Here is a 20,598-nt window from a genome sequence, read left to right on the forward strand (position 1 = left end):
CCAACCCTAAGTGCGGCAGCTCAGAGCCTGGGCTCTGGAGCCTGGGTTTGAATCCTGACCTTGTCACTTCCTAGCTGTGTGACCTTGGAGAAGTCATTTAACCTCTCTGTTTCTTCAACCATAGAATGAGAGTAAAAACAGTTCCTAGAAAGCGGGGTTGATTCAAGGAGTCGATGACATGAAGTATCTAAAGCACTTTGAATAGTGTCCAGTACTTAGTAAGCATACAATAAATGAAACAAGAGTTACTTTATAGCATAGCAGTGAAAAGCCCAGGCTTTGGAATTAGGGTCAGAAGGATTTGATTCAAATCCGGGCTCTGCCACTTAGGAGCTGTCCAATTCCATTTCTCTGAGCCTCAGTTTTTTCATATGTAAACAGCGTGATAATACCTACTGATTACAGCTGCCGTAAAAATTAAGTGAGCTAAGGGAGTGTTAAACCTCTAATGCAGGGTTCAGTATACGATAAGTGCTCAGTGGAAGTTAGTTGTTCCTGTTATTCTGTGCAGCCACAGGACTCACTGCAGCGATGCAGATACTGTCCCTAACCTTGAAAAGCTCTTGGTCAGGTGGGAGAATAGGACTGAGGCAGTGACAATCCAATGTGGCAAATGTAATAATGGGCCCTGCCTAGGACTTCTGGAGGTTGGAGGCTGCGCGTGCCTTGCGTATTGAGGGATGATAGGAATTTGCCAGGCACACTTAGGGATAGGGAATGCACCGGGAAGAGGAAAGTGCTGTTCAAAGGTCTGATGACCCATCATGTACGTTTACACGTTTCGGGCACTTTTCTTAGTACTTTACAATGATTGTCTCATTGAATCCTCAAACGATCTATGAATGAGTCTGATAATGTTCCCAGGTCACAGATGAAGAGCCCGGGCACAGAGACGATTCTGCTCCTTTTCCATGATCCAGAAGGAGTCAGCTGAGGCCAGGTCATAGGCAGCCTTGAATGCTAACCTGGGACTTTGGGTAATCTCCTGTTGGCAGTGAGAATCCAGCCATTGAGGGACTATCAAAGGTGGTTAAGAGATGGTCAAATGAGGTCAAGGATGGGCTGGAGGAGGATGGGACAGAAAAGAGGAGGGTAGGAAGTCAGGGAGTGGCAGGCGTGATCTTCATGAGAAATAAGGAGGGTGTTCCCAGGTGTGGATGGAGAGGAGGGAACCGATGAAGGTTCCGTGAGAATAATGCAATAGTAACATGAGCTAACAGGTATTTAGGGCTTCTTATGGGTGAGTCACCATCCTGAGTGCTGGTTAACCCCACGAACCTTGTTACTCTCATCCCCACGTTACTGATGAAGAAATCGAGACTCAGATCAAATGACTTGCCAGAGGCCACATGGCTAGTCAGCATCTGGGATAGGATTTGAACAGACAGTTAACTCAAGCCACTCATTTAACCACTATACTGCCCTAAACAGGAGTCAGGAAACACTGGAAGTAAGAAAGGAGTCAGAGATAAACCCTAACATGCCACTCAGTACTGGGCTTGGCATTTAGTAGGTGCCAATATTTGTAAGGTGGAAGAATGGGACGGGGAGAAAGAAAGGGAGGGAGGGAAGGAGGGAAGGAAGAAGGAAAGATGAATAGAAGGGAGGATAAATGGGTGGGTGGATGGATGAATGAATGAGGGGTGGATGGATGGATGGATGGATGGATAGATGGATGGATGGATGGATAGATGGATGGGTGGAAGGAAAGATGGTCACAGAGCCATTCCTATTGGTAGACAAACCTTAAGATGGGCTCCAACTCTCCTGAACCCCCACAAATCCTCTGAGCCAGTTCCCAAAACTTTGTTGACACCTCTTCATTCAGATCCACTGTAAGTGTCATCTTAAAGTCATTCCCCAGAACAAAGGAGGTCCAACCTGGACAGTGGGAGAAGAATCCAGAACTGAAAGGCGAGGTCCCCAGTTTCCCATCACAATTCTACCGCTGTGTGGCCCCTCTCTGATGTCAATCTCCCTATCTGCACTATAAACATTTGGTGTAGCTTTATTCTGAGGTCTGTCCTAAGGTGTGTCCATGGCTAATACGCAGCCCAGTAGGGACCCTTCCAGGGCAAGACTGGGTCTCACTCATCCTTGCTTCCTGGAATACTGGCTCCTTTTCTCCTGAGAAAACTCCTATTCACCTTTCAAAATTCAGCTCAGACATCAGTTCTGAGAAGTATCCCAAAGTCAGAGAAACAGAGACAGACAGACAGAGTATGAGAGAGACAGAGTGAAAGATAGAAGTATTTAGAAAGAGAGAGCAGAGAGGAGAGGAGGGCAAGGGGACACACAGAGCTTGAGGTAGAAATAGAGGAAGGCAGGACAAGACACAGAGGTTGCCCAGGTCAACCAGGTAAGCTTGGACGCAAATCTACAATGACTAGGCTCCGAGTCCCCTTACCTCTTAGGAGCCCTTTCCTGGGGCTGGAGAGGGCACCAGAAGCAGAGGCCAAGGTGGCCAGGCCCCTGTATGACTAGGGAACAGACTGACTAACCAGGAGGTGCTGACATAGAGGAGTAGTTTATTGAAATCTCAGGACTGGCCACCAAGGCCCCGGAGCTCTTCCAAGCAATTCTTGTGGCTAGCCATGCAGTCCCCAGACTGGGGCAAAGCTGCAGGGCTAGGGCATCTGGGCAGGGCTAGATGGATAAAGCACACTTATGCTGTCACTGACACAAGCTAGAGAATGGGAAGGAAACTGAGGCAGAGTAGACAGGTGGACAGGACTCGCAGTCAGCAGGGAGGGGTGGCGGCCATTTCTCAGCCTCAGGATGCCACAGTCAGCACAACAGCATTCTGCGAGGAGCAACAGTTCTTGGTTAGGCTCTCCGAGTTCTTGTACCCAACACCTCTGCCACACCCCCATCCCTGCAGCCATCTCTGTGTCCCCGCTACCTACCAGCGCCCTCAGGTTAGCACTGTGCCTGAAACACAGCAGGTACTCACTAAATGAATGAATGAACACATGAATGAATGACGAACAAATGATATTCAGTGTGGGGGGACGTTACTGACTTTAGGATTTAAGTTAAGAAAACCAAGTTCAAGTGCCATTTCTCCTGTTAGTTTACTGGGTGATCTTGGGGAAGAAATTTGACCTCCTTTACCCTTGGTCCTCATTTGAAAAATGGGTCCAAACCCCCTGCTTTGCCCATGTCCCAGAGCTGTTCCAAGACTCGAAGTTGTGCTGGATTGAAAAGGATTGTGAGGCCATGTCCATATTCAGCAGGAAAAAGTGTCCTGATCTATTACCCATGCCTGCCACAGGCACAGGATGAAGAGGAACAGCGCATGTATTTGCTGCCCCTGGACCAGAGAAACTGTGATTCTGTGAGTGAATCTAAGATTCCAGTCTATAGGCCAGACGTGGTTCTGAATTCATCAGGGAAGAACTCTAGGACGGATTCACAATGTCTGCCACGAGCAAGGAAGGAAGGAGCATATCTCATCTATTTGCCATTTCCAAGTAATTTGTAATTCCCTGAGTGATTTAGAAAATGGCGCAGAGATAAACTAGACGATGAGGCAGAGCACTCCCCTCCTGAGTTTCAAGCAGGAGCCTCCAGAGATAAGCTTAAGGCCCATCTAGACAACACCTGCATGGGAAACTCACCTCTATGATCTCCAGGAGTGCGTTGGCAAAATTGACATTGAGAACCTTAGGCAGGGGAATTCCACCATCCAGGTCCACTGTGAAAAAGGAATGGTTGACAGCAAAGATGTGTGGAGGGCCAGGGTGGCACCTGCCGACCCTACTCCATCACTTTCCTTGAACCAGCCATTTCTCTTCTCGGAGACTCAGTTTCCCTTATTGGCAGACTCCTACTTATCGTATTAAACCCAAACAAAAGCACCCTTTTTCTGTATTGTCATCAGTGGCTCCCCTCAGCAAAGCCTCCTCGAGGTTCTCTGCACACTGCATCATAGCTATTCTAACCATTTCTTATATGGCTAGTTCCCTCTGGACTGTGAGTTTGAGGGTGGGACCCAGGTCAGATAGCTCTCGGGGCCCAGAGTCCAGAGCGATGTAAGTGTTAATCAAAGTTGTTCGAATGGTAACGTTGGTGCCTCGGTTTCTGCATCTTAGAAATGGGGATCAAGTCCTGTCCAGCTTCAGTGTTTCTTTCAGAACAATGGAGAGAGGCAACAGATTTAACAATTCCAGATTCAGACACTCCACGCGTTCAAGAAGACAGCGAAGGCCATGCCTACCATTGAGCTTTGGCACATATGCCGCCCGGACCACGTCACTGAGCCATTCTTCTAGACGAGATGCCTGCAACAGAGCATGGGGGAGGTGGGGGGTGTGGCTTTACAGGGAGCAATGCACCTCTTCCCAGGGAGGGAAACCCAGGAGTCCCGCTGCCCCAGCTTCCCCCATGCCTGAGGACACAACTGCTGGTGGGCTGTCCACCAATGACCCCAAAGGGGACTCTACGATTTAGGACGGCTTCACCCTGGATGCTATGAACTTGGAAGAGCTGCCTTCCTAGAGGAAGGGTCTGTGGGGTGGAGTGGGAAGCCATGCCTGAGAAAGAGGAAAGAAAATGCGCCCAGCTCTAGTATAACTCTGTGAGGTCTGATCTTAGATTCTTATCAGTTTAGGAACCCTTAGAATGTTCTAGAACCTCAGATCATCATGAGATTCTAGAGGCTCAGAACTCTGTGAGGAGTAGGAAACTAAAGGCTCCGTGAGGCTCCGAAATGTTAGAGCTTTCTGAGTAAGGGAACCTTATTAACTTATGTGAAGTTCAAGAATATTGAACCCTTGTGAGATTCTAGACGCTTACAATTTTGTGAGGTTTCAAGACCTTAAAAGATCATGAGATTCACTGTCCCAAGATGATGACTATTTTACACACACACACACACACACACACACACACACCCTTGTCCTGATGTCTGCCCACTCTGCCTTATTGGGGCAGAGTCCAGGCTGAGACCAGCTCGGTCATGTGACCCATGTCTCATCGTGCCTCCTCACCACCACCAAGCTGTTCACCCTCCCAGGAACTTACATCGAAGGAGTGGGAAAAGGAGGAAGCCAGCTTGACACTGAGCCTGGTGGAGAGAAGAGAGATGTTGGGGGCCTCAGCCTCCACCCCACCACCTGCTGAGTGGTGCTCTGTCCCACCCCCATCCCAGCCTGCCCACCCCTAGCTCTCCAGGATCGGGAAGCAGGGTTACAGGTCCGACTCTACCTCTATCCAGCCTTGACTTGGAGACTCGGTTTTTCTCACCTGTAAAGTGGACCTGGAGGGATCTAACCTCCATCTGAGATATCAGGACTACCACCTCCACTCAGCGGCCCTGGAATCTTGGTCTGACTCACAGTTGTTTGACCCTGAGCAAGTAGCTAAACCTCTCTAAGAGGCCTTCTAAGCACTGACCAGAGGGTGTCTCGCATCCAACGAGCTAACTAATGGCAGCTACCCACCAGTGAATCACGGCTGGCCCAAACACAGGTCCAAGGCCAGAGCCTGGACACTGATTTCCATCTCCTGAAGGGCTGAGGTTTGGACTGACACCAGGAAGGGGATATGAACCTGGGCAGTGGGTGAGGTTAGACACGAGGCAGTAATGGAGCCTTGCAGGGGGGCAATAGTAAGTAGCCTGAGGGGCCTGCCTGGGAAACTAAAATGGAGTCAGGTGAGCACTGGGTGCCTATGGATCGGAATGGGCAGATCCTAGAGATCCCTGGGAAAGTGCCCACATCCAGAGGAGAGACAGGTGGCCCACCACAGCGACAGCACTGGGCCTGGAGAATGGGGCCCCGACCACAGACTTGCTTCCAGGGACAACCCACTGTGCCAGCCTAGGCTTTGCAAACTGTAAAGTGCCATGCCTGTGTAAGGAAGGATTGTCATCAACATCATCATCTTGGTTATTATGATTATCAATATGATTATCAATATTAGGATTATCATATTGATAATCATATTGAGCACAAAACAAAGGAAGGGAAGCGGGACCTGGTAGCCCTGAGTAACTGAGCCTTAGTTCTCATGAGCGTAGAGAGATTAGAGAAATAACCAGTCTACATAAATAATAAAGCATTTTACAACATTCAAAGACAAGTATCCCTATGGCTAGCTTCTGGGGCTGATAACTCAGGAGTTTGGATTCCCTATCCTGGCAGCAGATTTATCTCCAGAACTAGGTTTTGAGCTTGTAGAGTGAAAAAAGCCTGCTCTGAATCCTGTTTCTCTGAGCTCCAGATGCCTCATCTGTAGAACGGGCTAACACCGTCCCTCCCCGGCAGCTCCTGGAGGCAAGGAAGATGCTAGTAAAACACCTGCGACTTAGTTGTTACTTAATAAATGGAAGGAGGTTCCTTTTGCTTCCCAATTCTTGTTCGAAACATCTCATTTGAACTATAGACAAAGCCCAGGATCCCATGTTACCGTTCCAGGGACAGAGATAGGTGCAGCTTGGTGGCGGAGGAAGCCAGCTGGGCATTTAAAGTCACAACCTGCAGGGGGAAGGCAGGCAGAGGTTAGACTCAAATTCGGCAGAAGGAGCTTAAGGACAGGTCTGCCTTGGCTGACACGTGAATTTCCACCATCCATTCTCTCTATTAACCCTTACTCAGGCCCTACTGTGTGTTATGGTCCATGTTGGGCTATGAGGAGGTAATCTGAAAGCTTTGATGTTCAAGAACCAGAGTATTAAAACTGAGGGTGATCAGTCTTGTACAAGAAGAAGCCGTGAAACTTCAGGGGCTTGGAGAGACCCTCTATCCAGCCTGCGGTTGGCCAAGAGAAGGGATCCTCAATGAGGTGGCACCAGAGCTGAATCTTGAAAGATGAGGCAGCCAAGGGAAGGCGGGGAGATGGCACTGCAGGTGGTGGAGCTGTGCAAACAGGGGCAGGGAAGCGGGACCTGGTAGCCCTGAGTGACTGAGCCTTAGGGCACAAAGACAGGAAAAGCAGAGCATGGGGCCGGGGGACAGTGCGTGGTGCTAGGCAATGGTGAGCTGGGGCAGAGAGTAAGCAGAGGAGGGACCTATCTCTGCTCAGATATATGTTTGGGAAAACTGGTAGAGGTGAGGTGGAGGAGAGCAGACTGGAGGTAGGGGGCAGGTCAGGAGAAAGCTGGAGGGCCATCCAATCTGAGCACAGAGAGGCTGGGGAGATGGGAAGTCATTCCTGAGATCCTGAGGAAGCTGAGTGAGTAAGACGGGCCTGGTCACATGTTCAATGAGGCAGGAATCTAAGCAGGCACTCGGGTCTCAGCTCAGACGATGGCAATGAAGCAGAGGGACTTCCTGTGCTGTGCCACCCTGAAATCAGGGGGAAGACAACCTCCCAGCAGCCTGGGGAGGGTCAGGCCCACTCGTAACCCGTCAGTGCTGGGCTCCCATCCCTCGGCCACTCACCCCGTTTAGCTCGAAGAGGGCTTCAGGGGTCCCCGTAGGGAGGTAGGACAGCACGTGGATATTAGCTGGGATGGAGACAGTGGCCTTCTTGTTCTGGAGCATGACCGTGGGTGCTTCCTTCACCCGCAGGGAGAGCAGGAGCTGCTGGTCTGGGGGCAGCTTCCCCAGGGCCTGGAGAGAGGTGAGCCAGAGCAGGGGTCATAAGGGCTGCTTAGATGCACCGCTAATAGAATAAATAGGTCAGTGAGTCAACAAACACTCACTGAGCACCGACTGGGCTCCAAGCACCATGCTGAGCACTGAGAACACAGCCTGAACCAGATAGGCCCGGTCTCAGCCCCCATGAGGCTGACAGTCAAGTGGGGAGACACCAATCCACAGAACAAGGGAATCAGACTCTTGTCTCACTCGGAGTCAAAATCCCCCTGAAGGCCACATGCCCTATGTGATCCCTCCTCTGCCCTCCTCTCCATCTCACCTCTATCCCTGGCCACCTCGTTCTCTCCTTTCCAAACTCACCAGCTGCTTCGTTATCCCTTTAACCTGCCAAGTACGTTCTCACCTCAGGGCCTCTGCACTAGTGGTTCCCTCTGCCGAGAAATGTTTTTCCCAAATACCTGCAGGGTTCCCTCCCTCACCTCCTTCATCCTTCTGCTCAAACGCCACCTCCTCAGTGAGGCTTTACAGAACACCCTATTTAAAGTATTACCCCTTGCGCTCCCAATCCGCCTTTGCTGCTCCATTCTCTTCCACCCTCTGACACTGCGCATCTTCTACTTATTTATTTGTTCAATGTCTGTCACCCCTACCAGAATGGCAGCAGCTTGAACACGGAGACTTTTATCTACTTTTCACCTTTTGCCCCTTCTGGATGCTCAGCACCCGGCACAGGGCCTGGTACATAGCAGATGCTTAATAAATATTAATTGACTGAATGAATGAATCACACAATCACGAAATTCTGAGCCTCGTAATCATGACATCAAGAAATTATAGAAATGCTAGAGTCACAGAAATTTGGAGTCACTTGATTGTTGCAATCTGGGGACCAACTCCTCAAGCCCAGACTCCCACAGTTGCAGGGATCACACGGAGTCCACCCTGCTTTGTCTATAGATTCTGAAGCCACAGAACCAGACTTAGAACTGAGGCTATGAGGCTCTGACGCTGCAAGACTAGCAATTAAAGAGCAAGGGCTTCAGCCTCCAGAGACAGGCCCAGGCTCTGAGCTGGAAGGACACGGCTCGGCTTGCTGCGTCCTTGGGTCCCTGCTCCTGCCACCTCTGCCTCCCCCAAGCCCCTATCCATCTTAGAACTCCTGCCCTCAGGAGGTGCTTCTGAATGTCTAGCCCCAGTCTCCTCCCTTGCTGAGATTCCTATGCCCTTTAGCCAAAGGCTCCAAGAAGCAGGGGCCCCAACCACACCCACTAAGGCTGGTTTAAATCGCCACCTTCGTGATTCACAGTTTTTCTGCAGCCCCAAACTCAGCTTCCATCTTCATCCTTTCTGGTAGAAACCCAGCTCTTCCTGGCCTCTTTCCAACCTCTGTCAGAATCCGTTGTTATATGAAGACCTTCTCATAGTCATTTCAATTTCAGTATGAATTCAGATTCTTAAGCTGGAAAGTATCTGGTCCAGCCCAGTTGAGCAGACAGGAAAGCTGAGGCCAAGCCCTTCAATCATGTACTAATGTGTCTACTAGTCAAATCTCCCTGAACCTTCTCCTTTCTTTTTTCTCCCCAATGCCAATACCCTGAGTCTTCTCTCTGGGGACAGAGAAGACCAAGACCAAGATAAAATAAGGCATCTGGAGAGAGGGGATTCAGCAACTTAGAAAAATTTTCTGTCCTTTCTTTGATAGAAAAGGAACGACTATAGGACAAATGCCCAATCTGGGACAGTTAAACCCTAGTCCTTTCTGCTCTGCTATCGGGAAAGGATATAATGTTAGCCATTCACATTTTAGTGTGAAATTAGATTCAACATTCAATTGCAGCTATTTGAAGAACTATATTGAGAACAATTCTACAATCCATTCAGGGTCATTGGAAAAGAGCTACAGAAATCATAGCTCATGAGAGGGTCACTCACCTCCGGGACCAAAGCTGCCAGGTCTTTAGTTGTCAATGGGACATTGCTGGGAACCTGCATCCAAAACCAAATGGGAGGAGGGGGGTGAACACAGAGGCAGGACAAGGACCCCTCAGCACACACAAAGTAGTTTTGTCCACACCTCACCCCACTCCCACCAATTACATACACATCTTTGCAAACACTCATGCTTCTTTCATTGGCTGGTGATTACTGCACACTTACTACATGCCAGGCACATGCTAAGGGCTTTGCATGTCTTTGCTCATTTCACATTTACAACAGCTCAAAGAGGTGAGTGCTATGATTACTCTCATTTTACAGATACGGAAGCTGAGTCTCCTGTCCAAGCTTGTAAGCTGGTAAGTGGTGGCACCTGGATTTGACCTGGGCTGGCAAATTCCAGAACCCACGGCTGATGTCCTTGTCCTGTCCGTATTCTAGTTGTGCTTTTCGATACCGCTCTGCCAGAGCTCACAATCTGAAGGCCAGAGATCTGACCCCTTTCACCCAAACAACATTTTTAAAAGCTATGAAATTGTGTCCAGTATTTAGAAATCAGAAAATTTCATTTAAATTTGCCATTTTTTGGGCTGAAAAATTAGAAAATATACTCACACTGGGCCTATACTCCCTTCCCCTTGGGGAAGCTGAGTGGCATCTGCCTAAGAAATGGGGCACAGGCTCCCCAGTCTACTACAGTCCACTAGACCTTCTTCCCTTATTTTGCTAATGGATAATGGCCCAGCCCCTTGGGGCTCTGCTGTTTGAGACCCCTGAACCACACACGTCCTCTTCTCAGAACAGACTTGTTCACACAGGATAAACATATAGACACACTCTCTCCTTCTCAGAGGATTCCCAGACTTTCACCCAATATAAGGCTGTCACCCGGTGGGGTGGACAGCACCTGACGACAGTAACTGGCCTCTGAGATCCCTCTATGGCCTCGTACTCGCATATGCACACACAAACACACACTCGCTGCTCAGACACACAGTCTCACATTCAGAGTTTCTGCCTAGCTATGACAGCCACCTCTTTCCAGCTAGAAGACACCTGCCTCCCAGCTCAGGAGTCTGTTCCAGGGCTCTCTGGGCCCTACATGCAGGAAGTAAATGATCAACCCCTGTTCCCTTGGGTCTGAGCTGCAGATTGGGGCAGGGGCAGGTGGCTTAGAGCTCACTGCCTTTAGAGAGGGCTAAGACCAAGAAAATGCTTCTGGTTGAGAATTCTGGGGGCTGGGCCTTCCAGACATCGGTGAGGTTTGAAAGTGTCTATAATGGAAGCAGAGAGGTCTCAGAGGCTTCAGAATGAATGTCAAAGTGATCTTTGGTATAGTCCAATCCTAGTTTTCTTTTCTTCAACTCAAGTCTGCTCTTGAGAGAGCAGTAGAAATGTTAGCCATTCACACATTAAGTGTAAAATCTGGCCGTGACTCTAGAAGGGCTCATCTGGTGCAAAGATAGAAAGCTGGCTATATTTCATATAGCAGTTCTGACTCACTGAAAGTAAGTTCCTGGAGTGATATGTTGAGAAGGATTGAAAGTCCCATCTAGATTTAGCCAATTTAGAGAGCCATTATCGATTAGCAATGTGTGCTACAAGGACAAGAGTGGGCATGTGCATGCTACAAACTTGTCCAACTCTGTCCAATTGTAGAGAAAAGGGCTTGTCAAGGCTGATCAGTGATTATGTGACTGGGTCATTGCCAGCATTTCCAGGACACAGCAGGGCGGGGTGCCATACTCACCAGCTCAGGGGTGATGTCTATGTCAAGGGCACCGTTGGTCTGCAGGAGCCCAAATACAGTGTTGAAGAGGTACAGAGGCACAACCACCTGGGATGTGTGGTCCTCTTTGGGAGGCACCTTGACAGGTTTGGGGGGCTTGGGGAAGTCAATGATGTCACCAGCTATGCTCTTCACGATGGGCTGCAGGGGCAGGAGACAGGGCATGGGAGTGTCTTGGGGCTGCTCACCCATGTTGACCCAGCACGTCCTACTTGACCTCTACCACTACCCCACCACAACCCCAATAGTAGGCAGGGACTTGGAAGACACTCACGTTGATGTCCAGCTCTATGTACTGGTTAGAGATGAGAGGCAGTGTGGCCAGAGTGAATTCCACAGACCCAAGAGCCCCAAGGGGAACCAGACCTGCATGGGGAGAAGAGAGGAAAGAAAGACCCCATGAGGCCAGCCTTCAATAATAATAGGTCCTTCTTCCATTTAGTGAGTGCCTAGCACTCTACTAAGTATTTGCTTGGGCTCTACTGTCATCCCCATTTTTCAGATAAAAAACAAAACAAAACTGAGGCTCAGACAGAGGAAGTCACCAGCCCAAGCCAAAGCCAAGATTCCCGTTTTCCAGAGCTGGTATCACTAGCCACATTGCTGCCCTACCTCTCTCATGTAATGTCACAGCATGTGACATATCTACCCCAAGTTTTCTGTCCTTATTCTCGTTATACTTTTTTAGACTTTTCAACGCCCTTCTGTGAACATAAAAGGCATTCATGTCTCCATAATGCTCAGAGAGACTGGCAGCCACTGTAGCTGCGGGCCTTGGGTTCCTTACTTAAGCTCTCTGGGCCTCAGTCACCTTGTCTGTCTAGATAATAATAATATACACATCATGTTTCTGACAGTGCTAGACATACCTCAGGTGCTCAATAAATGGCATGAAGCCCCCAGAAGATACAGACTGGATGGCTGTGAGCGCCCATGCTCTGCTGAGCGGGCCTCAGCCCAGACCTCCCCACTTAGGCCTCCTCAAAGTGGCAACCTCATCAGTCTGAGAAGTAAGTGAAAGGTCCCCCCTGGTGCCCCCCTCCCATTGGGGTAATGGAAGGAGCTTAAGGAGAAGGGGCAGAGAGGAAAGGGTTGGGCCCCAACTTACTCAGCACAGCCCCTAGGAGCTCATTCACCACGCCCAGCACAGAGTCCACCACAGGGCACAGCTGTGTCCAGAGAAGACAGGAGTTACAGGAAAATAAGAGTGGGCTCCAGTCTGGCACAGGGGACAATTGCATTTTCTACAAATGATTTGCTATGTAGTCTAGTGGACCAAGGCCAGGAAGACTGTGGAGACCGATAAGGGACACACACATGGGTGGGAGGCATGCGAGGGGCTGAAGCTTGACGTGTTGGAGGATGGAGTAGGTGGCACAGAGGGCTAGTTACATGAGTCCCCTCAGAAAACCTTGAAGGATGCTGGGAGGACGGGGGTGACACATTTCAGAGGCCAGGCGGGGCGTGTGGACAAGGCCTTCCCCAAACAAGACAAAGGCTCCTCCTGCCATCTTCCTGCATTGAGAGACTCAGCATCTGGACTCCAAAGAGGGGTATCTCCTCCCCTCCACCCAGAGAGTTAGGCTTGAACCCAGGTCATTCACTGCACACACCACCATGTGTTTACTGAAAACCCCTGTGCTGCATGAGCAGGGAGCAAGTGGTTCAGCTTCCTGAATTTTGAGTCTGGAAATCACGGAATCTCCGTCTCACAGCTCACCAGAGCAGGAAACTCAGAGGTGGCCTTGTCCGGGCCTTTCATAGGTACAGCCCCCTGCATTATGCAACTGGAGCCACTGCTGTTCTCAGAAGACAAGAGAAAACTGCCTTCTCGTTTAAACGTGGGGCCTGAAACTCAAGGGCCTCCTGGAGTCAGCATGTCACAGAAATGAGAGGGACTACGTGGGTGGGAGGAACAGCCCCCTCGGCACCGGTGTGTGACCTGCAGGAAGGAGGTACCTTGCGGCCAGGGTGGCTGATTGCATAAGAGAATCCAGAAATCAGATTCTCAAAAGAAACCTCCAATCTCTAAATGCTAGTAATTAACTCTTATTTTTAAAACCTCTTTGAGTCACATAAATCTTATCTTGTAGCCTATTGTCCCAGTGACCCCAGTTAGGGGTCACAATTCAAATGCACCAATCCAGTTGTTGAAATCCACCTGAGATGGGCCGGGTTGGGGTCCTTGCATCCGGGAGCTTCCCTCCTCTTGCTGAGCTTCTTTCCTATTGGCTCCTTCAAGTCCAGGGCAATTTTGCCAACCTCAGGCCCCCACACTCTTGCTACCTCCACAGGTGTCATTCATAAGGACTCACAAGAGAATTAACCTTGCCAGAACTGAGGGTCAGGAGGCCTGACTGCCTAGTGCTGGCTGTGTGATGGCCAGCAAGCCCCTCCCCACCTCCAGCCTCAATGAAATGGGCCTTTGGCCAGACCAGCTTTTCTCAAGTGTGCTCTGGTGGAAGTCAGGATGTCTGGGGCCAACCATGGATGGACAAACATCCTGGAACATAAGTTTAATCATAATGTGTTTCACTTATGAGGTATTAATACACGTGTATGTGATTTTCTGGACATGCATTCCAAGCACAGGGCTTAGCTGAAAATCACTGAGAGACCCAAAGTGAATTCAAAGCTAGTTTAAAGTATAAAGTCAATAATAATACAGGTCATAAAGACAGATCAGGGGGTCACAAAAGAACTTGGGTTTGGGAGCAGGAGACTCCGGTCATGTGAAGCTGTAAATTCAGGATTCAGAGGTCTGGAGAGGAACTGTGCCAGCCCCTCTACAGACTCTCAGGTGGCACCTGGGAGGCCGGCGGGTATGCCAGGATGGGATTACCTGGTGGCCGGTGGGTGTGGAAGGGAAGAACGGCCTAATCCTGCCTGGCGCCCAGATTTACTCAAAGCTGGAGGAGGACAGGCACAGCCCGGCACAGCCCGGGGGGAGGGCGCGCCTGGCCCAAGCTGCCCCACCCCCCACTCACCAGTCCCGGCAGCACCTTGAAGAGTGTCTGTTCCACGACCCCGAAGAGCGGAGCGGGCAGCAGCCTGGGCAGAGTAAGAAGGGTGAGGGTGTGGCCACCACCTAGGGACAGTGCCAACCTAGGTGATAGGCAGGGTGGGCACTGGAGGCTCTGGATATCCTCTGCCTCTGTTCTCTGTGGCGTTGGCTGGAGCTTTGCAGACTGGGTTGAAATCTTGGCTCTGCCTCCCCGTGGGGCCCAGGGAAGGATTTCAGTTTTCCGACCTGTACGGTGTCTGCCTTACAGAGTTATTGCTGCCGAGATTAAATGGGCGTGAATACGTGTTGGGTGGACAGTCTGTGCTTGACAAGTATCTGTTCCCTTCATCTCCTCCAGCATTTGTAGACAGGTGACATATGGGCCGAGAATAGCGCCTGGCTTTGAGTGAGAGTTCAATAAATATTTGTCGAATGAATGAATATTTGCTGCATGAATGAATGAACGAATGAATGAGAGGGTGGTCCGCGAAGAAGAAGTATATGCAGATGGGCTCAGGTCTGTTTGGAGACTTTGGGGGTCCAGAGGGAGGGGTGACAACCACAGACCCACAACCACAGGACACCATCTTGTTGGCCATCCACTCTCTCCAAGGCCCCCTCTAGCCCAGAGGAGCAGGATGGAGATGCTGGGATTTGAGATGTCCAAAGACCCTTCCTGGAATCCCCTTACCCCTTATTAAGGCCCTTCTAAAGACAGGAATGACTCTGGGCCACCCTACTCCTGGGGGCTAACACAAGGCTGCCTGGTTACTCATCACTGCTAAGGGCCACTCAGCAAAGAGAGGGTGGGGGGATTTAGCTAGCAATGTAGAAACTAATGGGGAGACACAAAGCTTGAGGCAGGGGAGGAGGTAGAAGCCCCTGAGGGTGGGTGCTGAGAACTGGGAAAAGCCCTGGATCTGGGTTCAGAAAACAGCCCTGCCTCAATCTGTTTGAACTTGGGCACGTCCCTTGCGCTCTTTGGGCTTCAGTTGTCCTCCTGGAGAGATGATTCAATACAAGTGTGAGCAAGGCCACTGTGTCCTAAATAGCTGGGGGAAGAGACAGATATGAAAGTGCCAGAGCCTTCCAGATCATCAAATATAAGTCCTCATTGTACAGATGGGATACTGAAGCCCAGACAAAAGGGGATTCTCCTGGGGTCACACAAAAATTTAGGAGCAGAGCTGGCTCTCTGACACACTGAGAGCAGGTACCACAGAAGATCCCTGTTCTACGTGGGAAAGAGGACAGCAGGATCTCAAGGGCCAGAGAAGGGAGACGCCCAGGAGTAGGTGGTGCAAGCTGTGGGCTGGACCAAAGTCCGGGTCCTGAGCGAGGTCTCAGTTTGCTGGTCTGTGCAGCACGTAGAACTGGCGGGATGGGCTGGAATTCAGGCTAGGGGAGAGCGAGAGTGGAGGGGAGAAAGGGAGGGAGCCCCAGTAGATGCCAGCGCACCCGCCAGAGGTGAGCCAAGCAGATCGCGATGTGGGAGGGACTCACCCCGAGAGCAGGCTGATGTGGCCCAGGAGCGTGCTGCAGCGCTTGAGGATGAGGATGGGTGTACCCCGCGAGCTCACGCCCAGCGCCACCCTCGATGACACGTTCACCTCAGCTGCCAGCTGCAGGAGACCCCCGAGGGGGCTGCGAGAGGCCATGCTGGGGGAGTAGCCAGGAAGCAGACCCCACCCACCAGGGCCTGCCTTAGTCGCCCTCACCTCGGGGCGGGGCGCGTGGGCCCTGATGAGGGACGAGTTGGGTGCCTTTGCAAGTGGCCTACTCCCCATGCCCTCCTCTCACTCCTTGCTTCCCTGCGGTTCCCCAATTTTGCACATCCCTGTGCCCTCCTCTCCCACCCCCTCTAGCAATGGGGTAGTGGTCTCCAAGGAGCATGAGATGGAAGTTCCTGAGGAGGGATAGTGGCATGGGATCCAGGAAGGGAACGGTGGGGTAGGAATTCCTTGTAGAAGAACTAGGGTGGGAGGAAATAAGGGGGCAATGGGGTAGGCGTGGGGGGACAAAAGGGTAGGGGTCCCCAAGGGGCAGTGGGGTGGGGAGCAGTAGGGTAGAAGTTCCCAGGGGCACACTCACCCAGAGCCGTGCAGGCCCACTTTGGTGTGCAGGCTCACCTGCACCCCAAACCCAGGCAGCAGCTTCAGCGTCACCTTGGGCAGCGTGAGTTCCTCTATCTTCAGCCTGGGATGGGAGTCCAGGGGAGGGCCGCTCACTTCCAGACACCCCCAGCTTCATTCCCCTGGTGCCTGGGCCACCCCAGACCATGCGGGGCCTAGAGCCATTCTTGGGTGTATCCCCCATCCTACCGCTAACCATAAAATCAACTCTGGGCCAGTTTCTTCCCTTCTCTGGGCCTCAGTTTCTGTAAAATGGGGCAATACTAGTACCTACCTCAAAGCAATGTCACAAAACAAATGAGATAATGTAAGTGCTGAAGCTGGTGCAGTGTGTTCTCAACAAACATAGTATCATCATTCCCACTGGAAGCTCAATGAATTCCTGTTGTCCCCACCTTCCCCCATGGCCTCAGTCCTCGTTCGGTCTCTGGCCTGGATCATTATCCCCCCACACCCACTCCCCAGGCTCGTACACACAGAACCCAAGTGGGTTCTCAAATGCAATCTCCACGGTTCATTATTTTCTCTGCCCCTGGACCTTTGCCCTGGTTGTTTCTTCTGTCTGGAATACCATTCCCCTGACTCTGCTTCCAACTTCAGCTAGCTGACATCTCTTGACTCTCCTGATTTCAGCTCGGGCATCCCCTCCTCCAGAAAGCCCTCGTTCCTGCTCCTCTGACTCAGGTAAATGCCCTTCTCTGAGCAGCTCCCATGTGCTGACTGAGCTGCCTCCATCACTGCCCTGAGCTTATAGGATCATCACTGTTGGGCTCTGCCCATACTGGGGGCTCTTTGGGGCAAAGGCAATGTCTGGTTCATGTCTGAGGCCATAGCCTCACTCAGCAGGCAGATTCTACAGCAACCAGTGGGAGGGGGACTGGTCTATTAATACTAGTAATAATAGTTCACATTTATTGAGCGTTTAGTGTGTGCCAGCCTTTATTTTAGCTACTTGACACAGATTAAGTCACTGTCCTAGCGACAACACCATGAGTAACTGCTCGTAGTACAGTCAGTAAAAGCCAAATGATTCAAGTCCTGGCTTCACTGCTAACAGACTGTGTGACCTTGGGCAAATCACATTGCTGCTCCATGCCTGTTTCCCCATCTGTAAAATACATAATATGGCCTGCAGGTGGCAACCAGCCTATGGCTGGAGGTGAATCAGAGGAGGGTCAAATGACAGGCTCCAGACTGAAGGTGGAGGCCAAGAACCAGGGTATGGGGAAAGGTCAATACACAGGAGGAAATGGAGTGCTGTGGGGAAACGGGAGAACAGATGCCCACCTTCCGAAACAGCAAACTGATGTCTAAAAAGGGAACTGGTAAGGGCTGACATTGACGTTGCTCAAGGATCACTATGTGTCACTCTGTGGTTGGTATTGTCAATATCTCTATTTTACAGATGAGGAAACAGGCATGGGGCAGCAATGTGATTTGCCCAAGGTCACACGATCTGTTAGTGGTGGAGCTAGGATTTGAATCATTTGGCTTTCATTGGCTGCACTGCAAGCTCTTTACTTGCGGGGCTGTTGCCAGGACAGTATGACCTGTGATTAAACACCTTGACCCCTACACCAACACCAGTCCCCAGCTGGGTGGGCTTGGGCAAGTCCCTTCACTGCCCAGGGCCTCCATCTCCTCATCTGTTAAATGCAGTTGATAATAATCCTACCTCTAGATTCCATGGGATAATTCATTTATAATCCTTAGCATCGTACCAGGCACACAGAAAACTATGGCTAGATGGTCATTAAATTATACATATTAACAAGTTTGTAATTTCATTCATTCACTCAAAACATTTTTTTTGAGCATCTATTATGTGTCAAGCACTATTTAGAATACTAGGGACATAGTAGTAAAATCGGAGTAGTAGTATAAACCTCTAGGTTTATAATCTAGCAGGAGGGACGAGAAACAAACCAGTAAAATAAATGAGGTACAGGGGAATGACAGTTTCCTAGAGAACTTGCAGGAGGGGAAGGGACAAGGAGGGGCTGGTCATGGCAGGGCTCTTTGGAGCAGACCACCTGAAGGAAAGGAGGGAAGGAGGCTGTGGATACCTGGATTGGTCCAGAGAGACTAGGCAACTTGCCCTGGTCACACAGTGAGAACTGGGATCAACCTTGGAGCTGGAATGCTCAACCACAGGGGCATGCTGCCATTCCTGTCTTGCCTGTCATGCAGGAGACTCATTTTCTGACTTGGGTCCTGAGACTCCCTACCCAGCGCTCCCCACATCACTCCCACTACCTGCCAACAAATTAAAGACAGACAATCTCTCTTCTATTCCCTGAACTAAAGAAAAGACCAGTCTTCTTGTAAGTCAGGGGTCCCCAACCCCTGGGCCTCAGACCAGTACCAATCTGTGGCCTGTTAGAAACAGCAGGAGGTGAGCAGTGGGCAAGTGAGTGAAGCTTCATCTGTATTTGCAACTGCTCCGCAGCGCTAACATCACCGCCTCAGCTCCACCTCAGATCATCAGGCATTAGATTCTCATAGGAGCACCGGTCCCTGGTGCCAAAAAGATTGGGGACTGCTGCTGTAGGGCGCACAGTAGGTAGGCAGTTGAAGGGCCACACTTCGGGGACTCACCCAGAGAGCTCCTCAACGACACCAAACACCCCGCCGTAGCTCAGCAGGCCACCTCCTCCAAGCAAACCCCCAGAGCCCAGGAGGCCCTGGTTCACTGCTGTGACCGTCCCCAGCACATTCTGCAGAATGGGCCCCCCGACCAGCGAATTCTGGATAGCTGCAGAGAGGGTGGGAGAAGATAGATTCATTTTACAGATGGGGAGGCAGAGACTTGCTCAAAGTCACACAGCAAATCAGATTAGGACTGAAAGGGAGGGCAGAAGCAAAGGTGGAAGCAAATGGAGGAGGTGACCTCTGCTCCTCCCGGGCACTCCGGCCTGATTCTGTGCAGACTGTGAGAAGGGCAAGATGGAAAGGGACTGCTTCGTGGAGATCAGAGGTAGAGGTGGCCTTCCTGAAGCATTTTCTATTCATGACCGATCTACTCTACCCATGAGACTGTCACCCTTGGGGCCTGGAGCATCAAATGCCAAGTGGAGTTCCCAAACCCCAGAAATGTGGAGCAGAGACACTGGCCAAGCCAGCACCCTCCCATCGACCTCCAGAACTTACCTGTCCCCATCCCGGAGGCAGACACAGCCCCTCACTACCCAAGCCCATATCACCCAATCTGCCTCTCAGAAGTGAACCAATTCTTTCATTGGAGCCTGCAAGCAAACCTTTAACCACCTGAACTCTCCAAACAGTTGAGATTCACAACCTGTTCTCTCAATGTGTTCCTGAAAGCAGATGCTCTAAGAATATCAACGGGGATGTTTACACTGCAGCAGGACCCCTCACAGACCGCCCACCACGGGCTCACCTTTGCCAAGTTCATCCTTGTCAATCCGAGCGAGAGTGCCCACTGTCTCCAGCAGCCCCTGGCATGGAGTTGCCAGACTCCAGAGGAGAAGCAGAGACCGCACACCCAGCATCGTCGGCGGGACACCTATCAGGGGCACAAGCAGGAAGTCTGAGGCACTCCTCGTGCCCAAGCCATTCCCTTCCTTGTGCTCCATCAGCAGCCCGCAGCTCTCCCTCCAGCCGGTTCAAGTCCAGCTTCATTGCTAGGAAGACCCTCTCCATCCAAATTCCAGCAGTGGCTAACACATGCACAGCATGGTACAATTTCCATGGCTCTCTATAGACTCCAGGGCACTTTCCAAGCCTCTCCCTCATTGGATTTTATTTCAGAGATGAGAAAACTAGGCCAAGAGAGGGGAGGGGACTTGACCAAGGTCACAGAGCTAATCAGTGACAGGGCCAGAATTTGAGCCCCAGTTCATCTGACTTGAAATATCTTGTTTCTTTCTTCCTCTTCCAACTCCATCCTGAATGAAGTTAAAGAAAGGAATGAGATGGGAGGTAAGAGCATGGCTAATTACCCATTTCATAGAGTAGGATTTTTCTTTATGAAGCTCCATAGCTGCCCACTCAATCACATACCCTTCTATCCTCTCATATCACCCCTGCTTAAACCCCAGTCCCCACTGCTCTGGGCATAGAGCCCAGGCTCCTTACCAATGCCCACTAGGACCTGGACTGCCTCTGTCTTAAACATGACAAGCCCTTTCCCACCTCAGGGCCTTTGCACAGGCTATGTCTTCTGTTAAGGAA

General features: G+C 50.8%; 1 protein-coding gene across 1 annotated transcript; it reads right to left on the reverse strand.

Moving 5' to 3' along the window:
* Positions 1–2,665: 2,665 nt before the first annotated feature.
* Positions 2,666–19,978, reverse strand: BPIFB3 (BPI fold containing family B member 3). Its single transcript, XM_016162212.2, has 15 exons — positions 19,805–19,978; positions 19,003–19,159; positions 16,364–16,468; positions 15,776–15,916; positions 14,256–14,319; positions 12,377–12,437; positions 11,543–11,634; positions 11,230–11,409; positions 9,477–9,530; positions 7,386–7,556; positions 6,412–6,479; positions 5,026–5,068; positions 4,220–4,283; positions 3,621–3,697; positions 2,666–2,803 (listed from the first exon to the last, which is right to left on the reverse strand). The coding sequence occupies exons 1-15, from the start codon at positions 19,914–19,916 to the stop codon at positions 2,774–2,776; spliced, it is 1,419 nt and encodes a 472-aa protein (XP_016017698.2). The 5' UTR covers positions 19,917–19,978; the 3' UTR covers positions 2,666–2,773.
* Positions 19,979–20,598: the final 620 nt, after the last annotated feature.

This window comes from Rousettus aegyptiacus, unplaced genomic scaffold (assembly GCF_014176215.1).
Source record: "Rousettus aegyptiacus isolate mRouAeg1 unplaced genomic scaffold, mRouAeg1.p scaffold_m13_p_12, whole genome shotgun sequence".
NCBI lineage: Eukaryota > Metazoa > Chordata > Mammalia > Chiroptera > Pteropodidae > Rousettus > Rousettus aegyptiacus.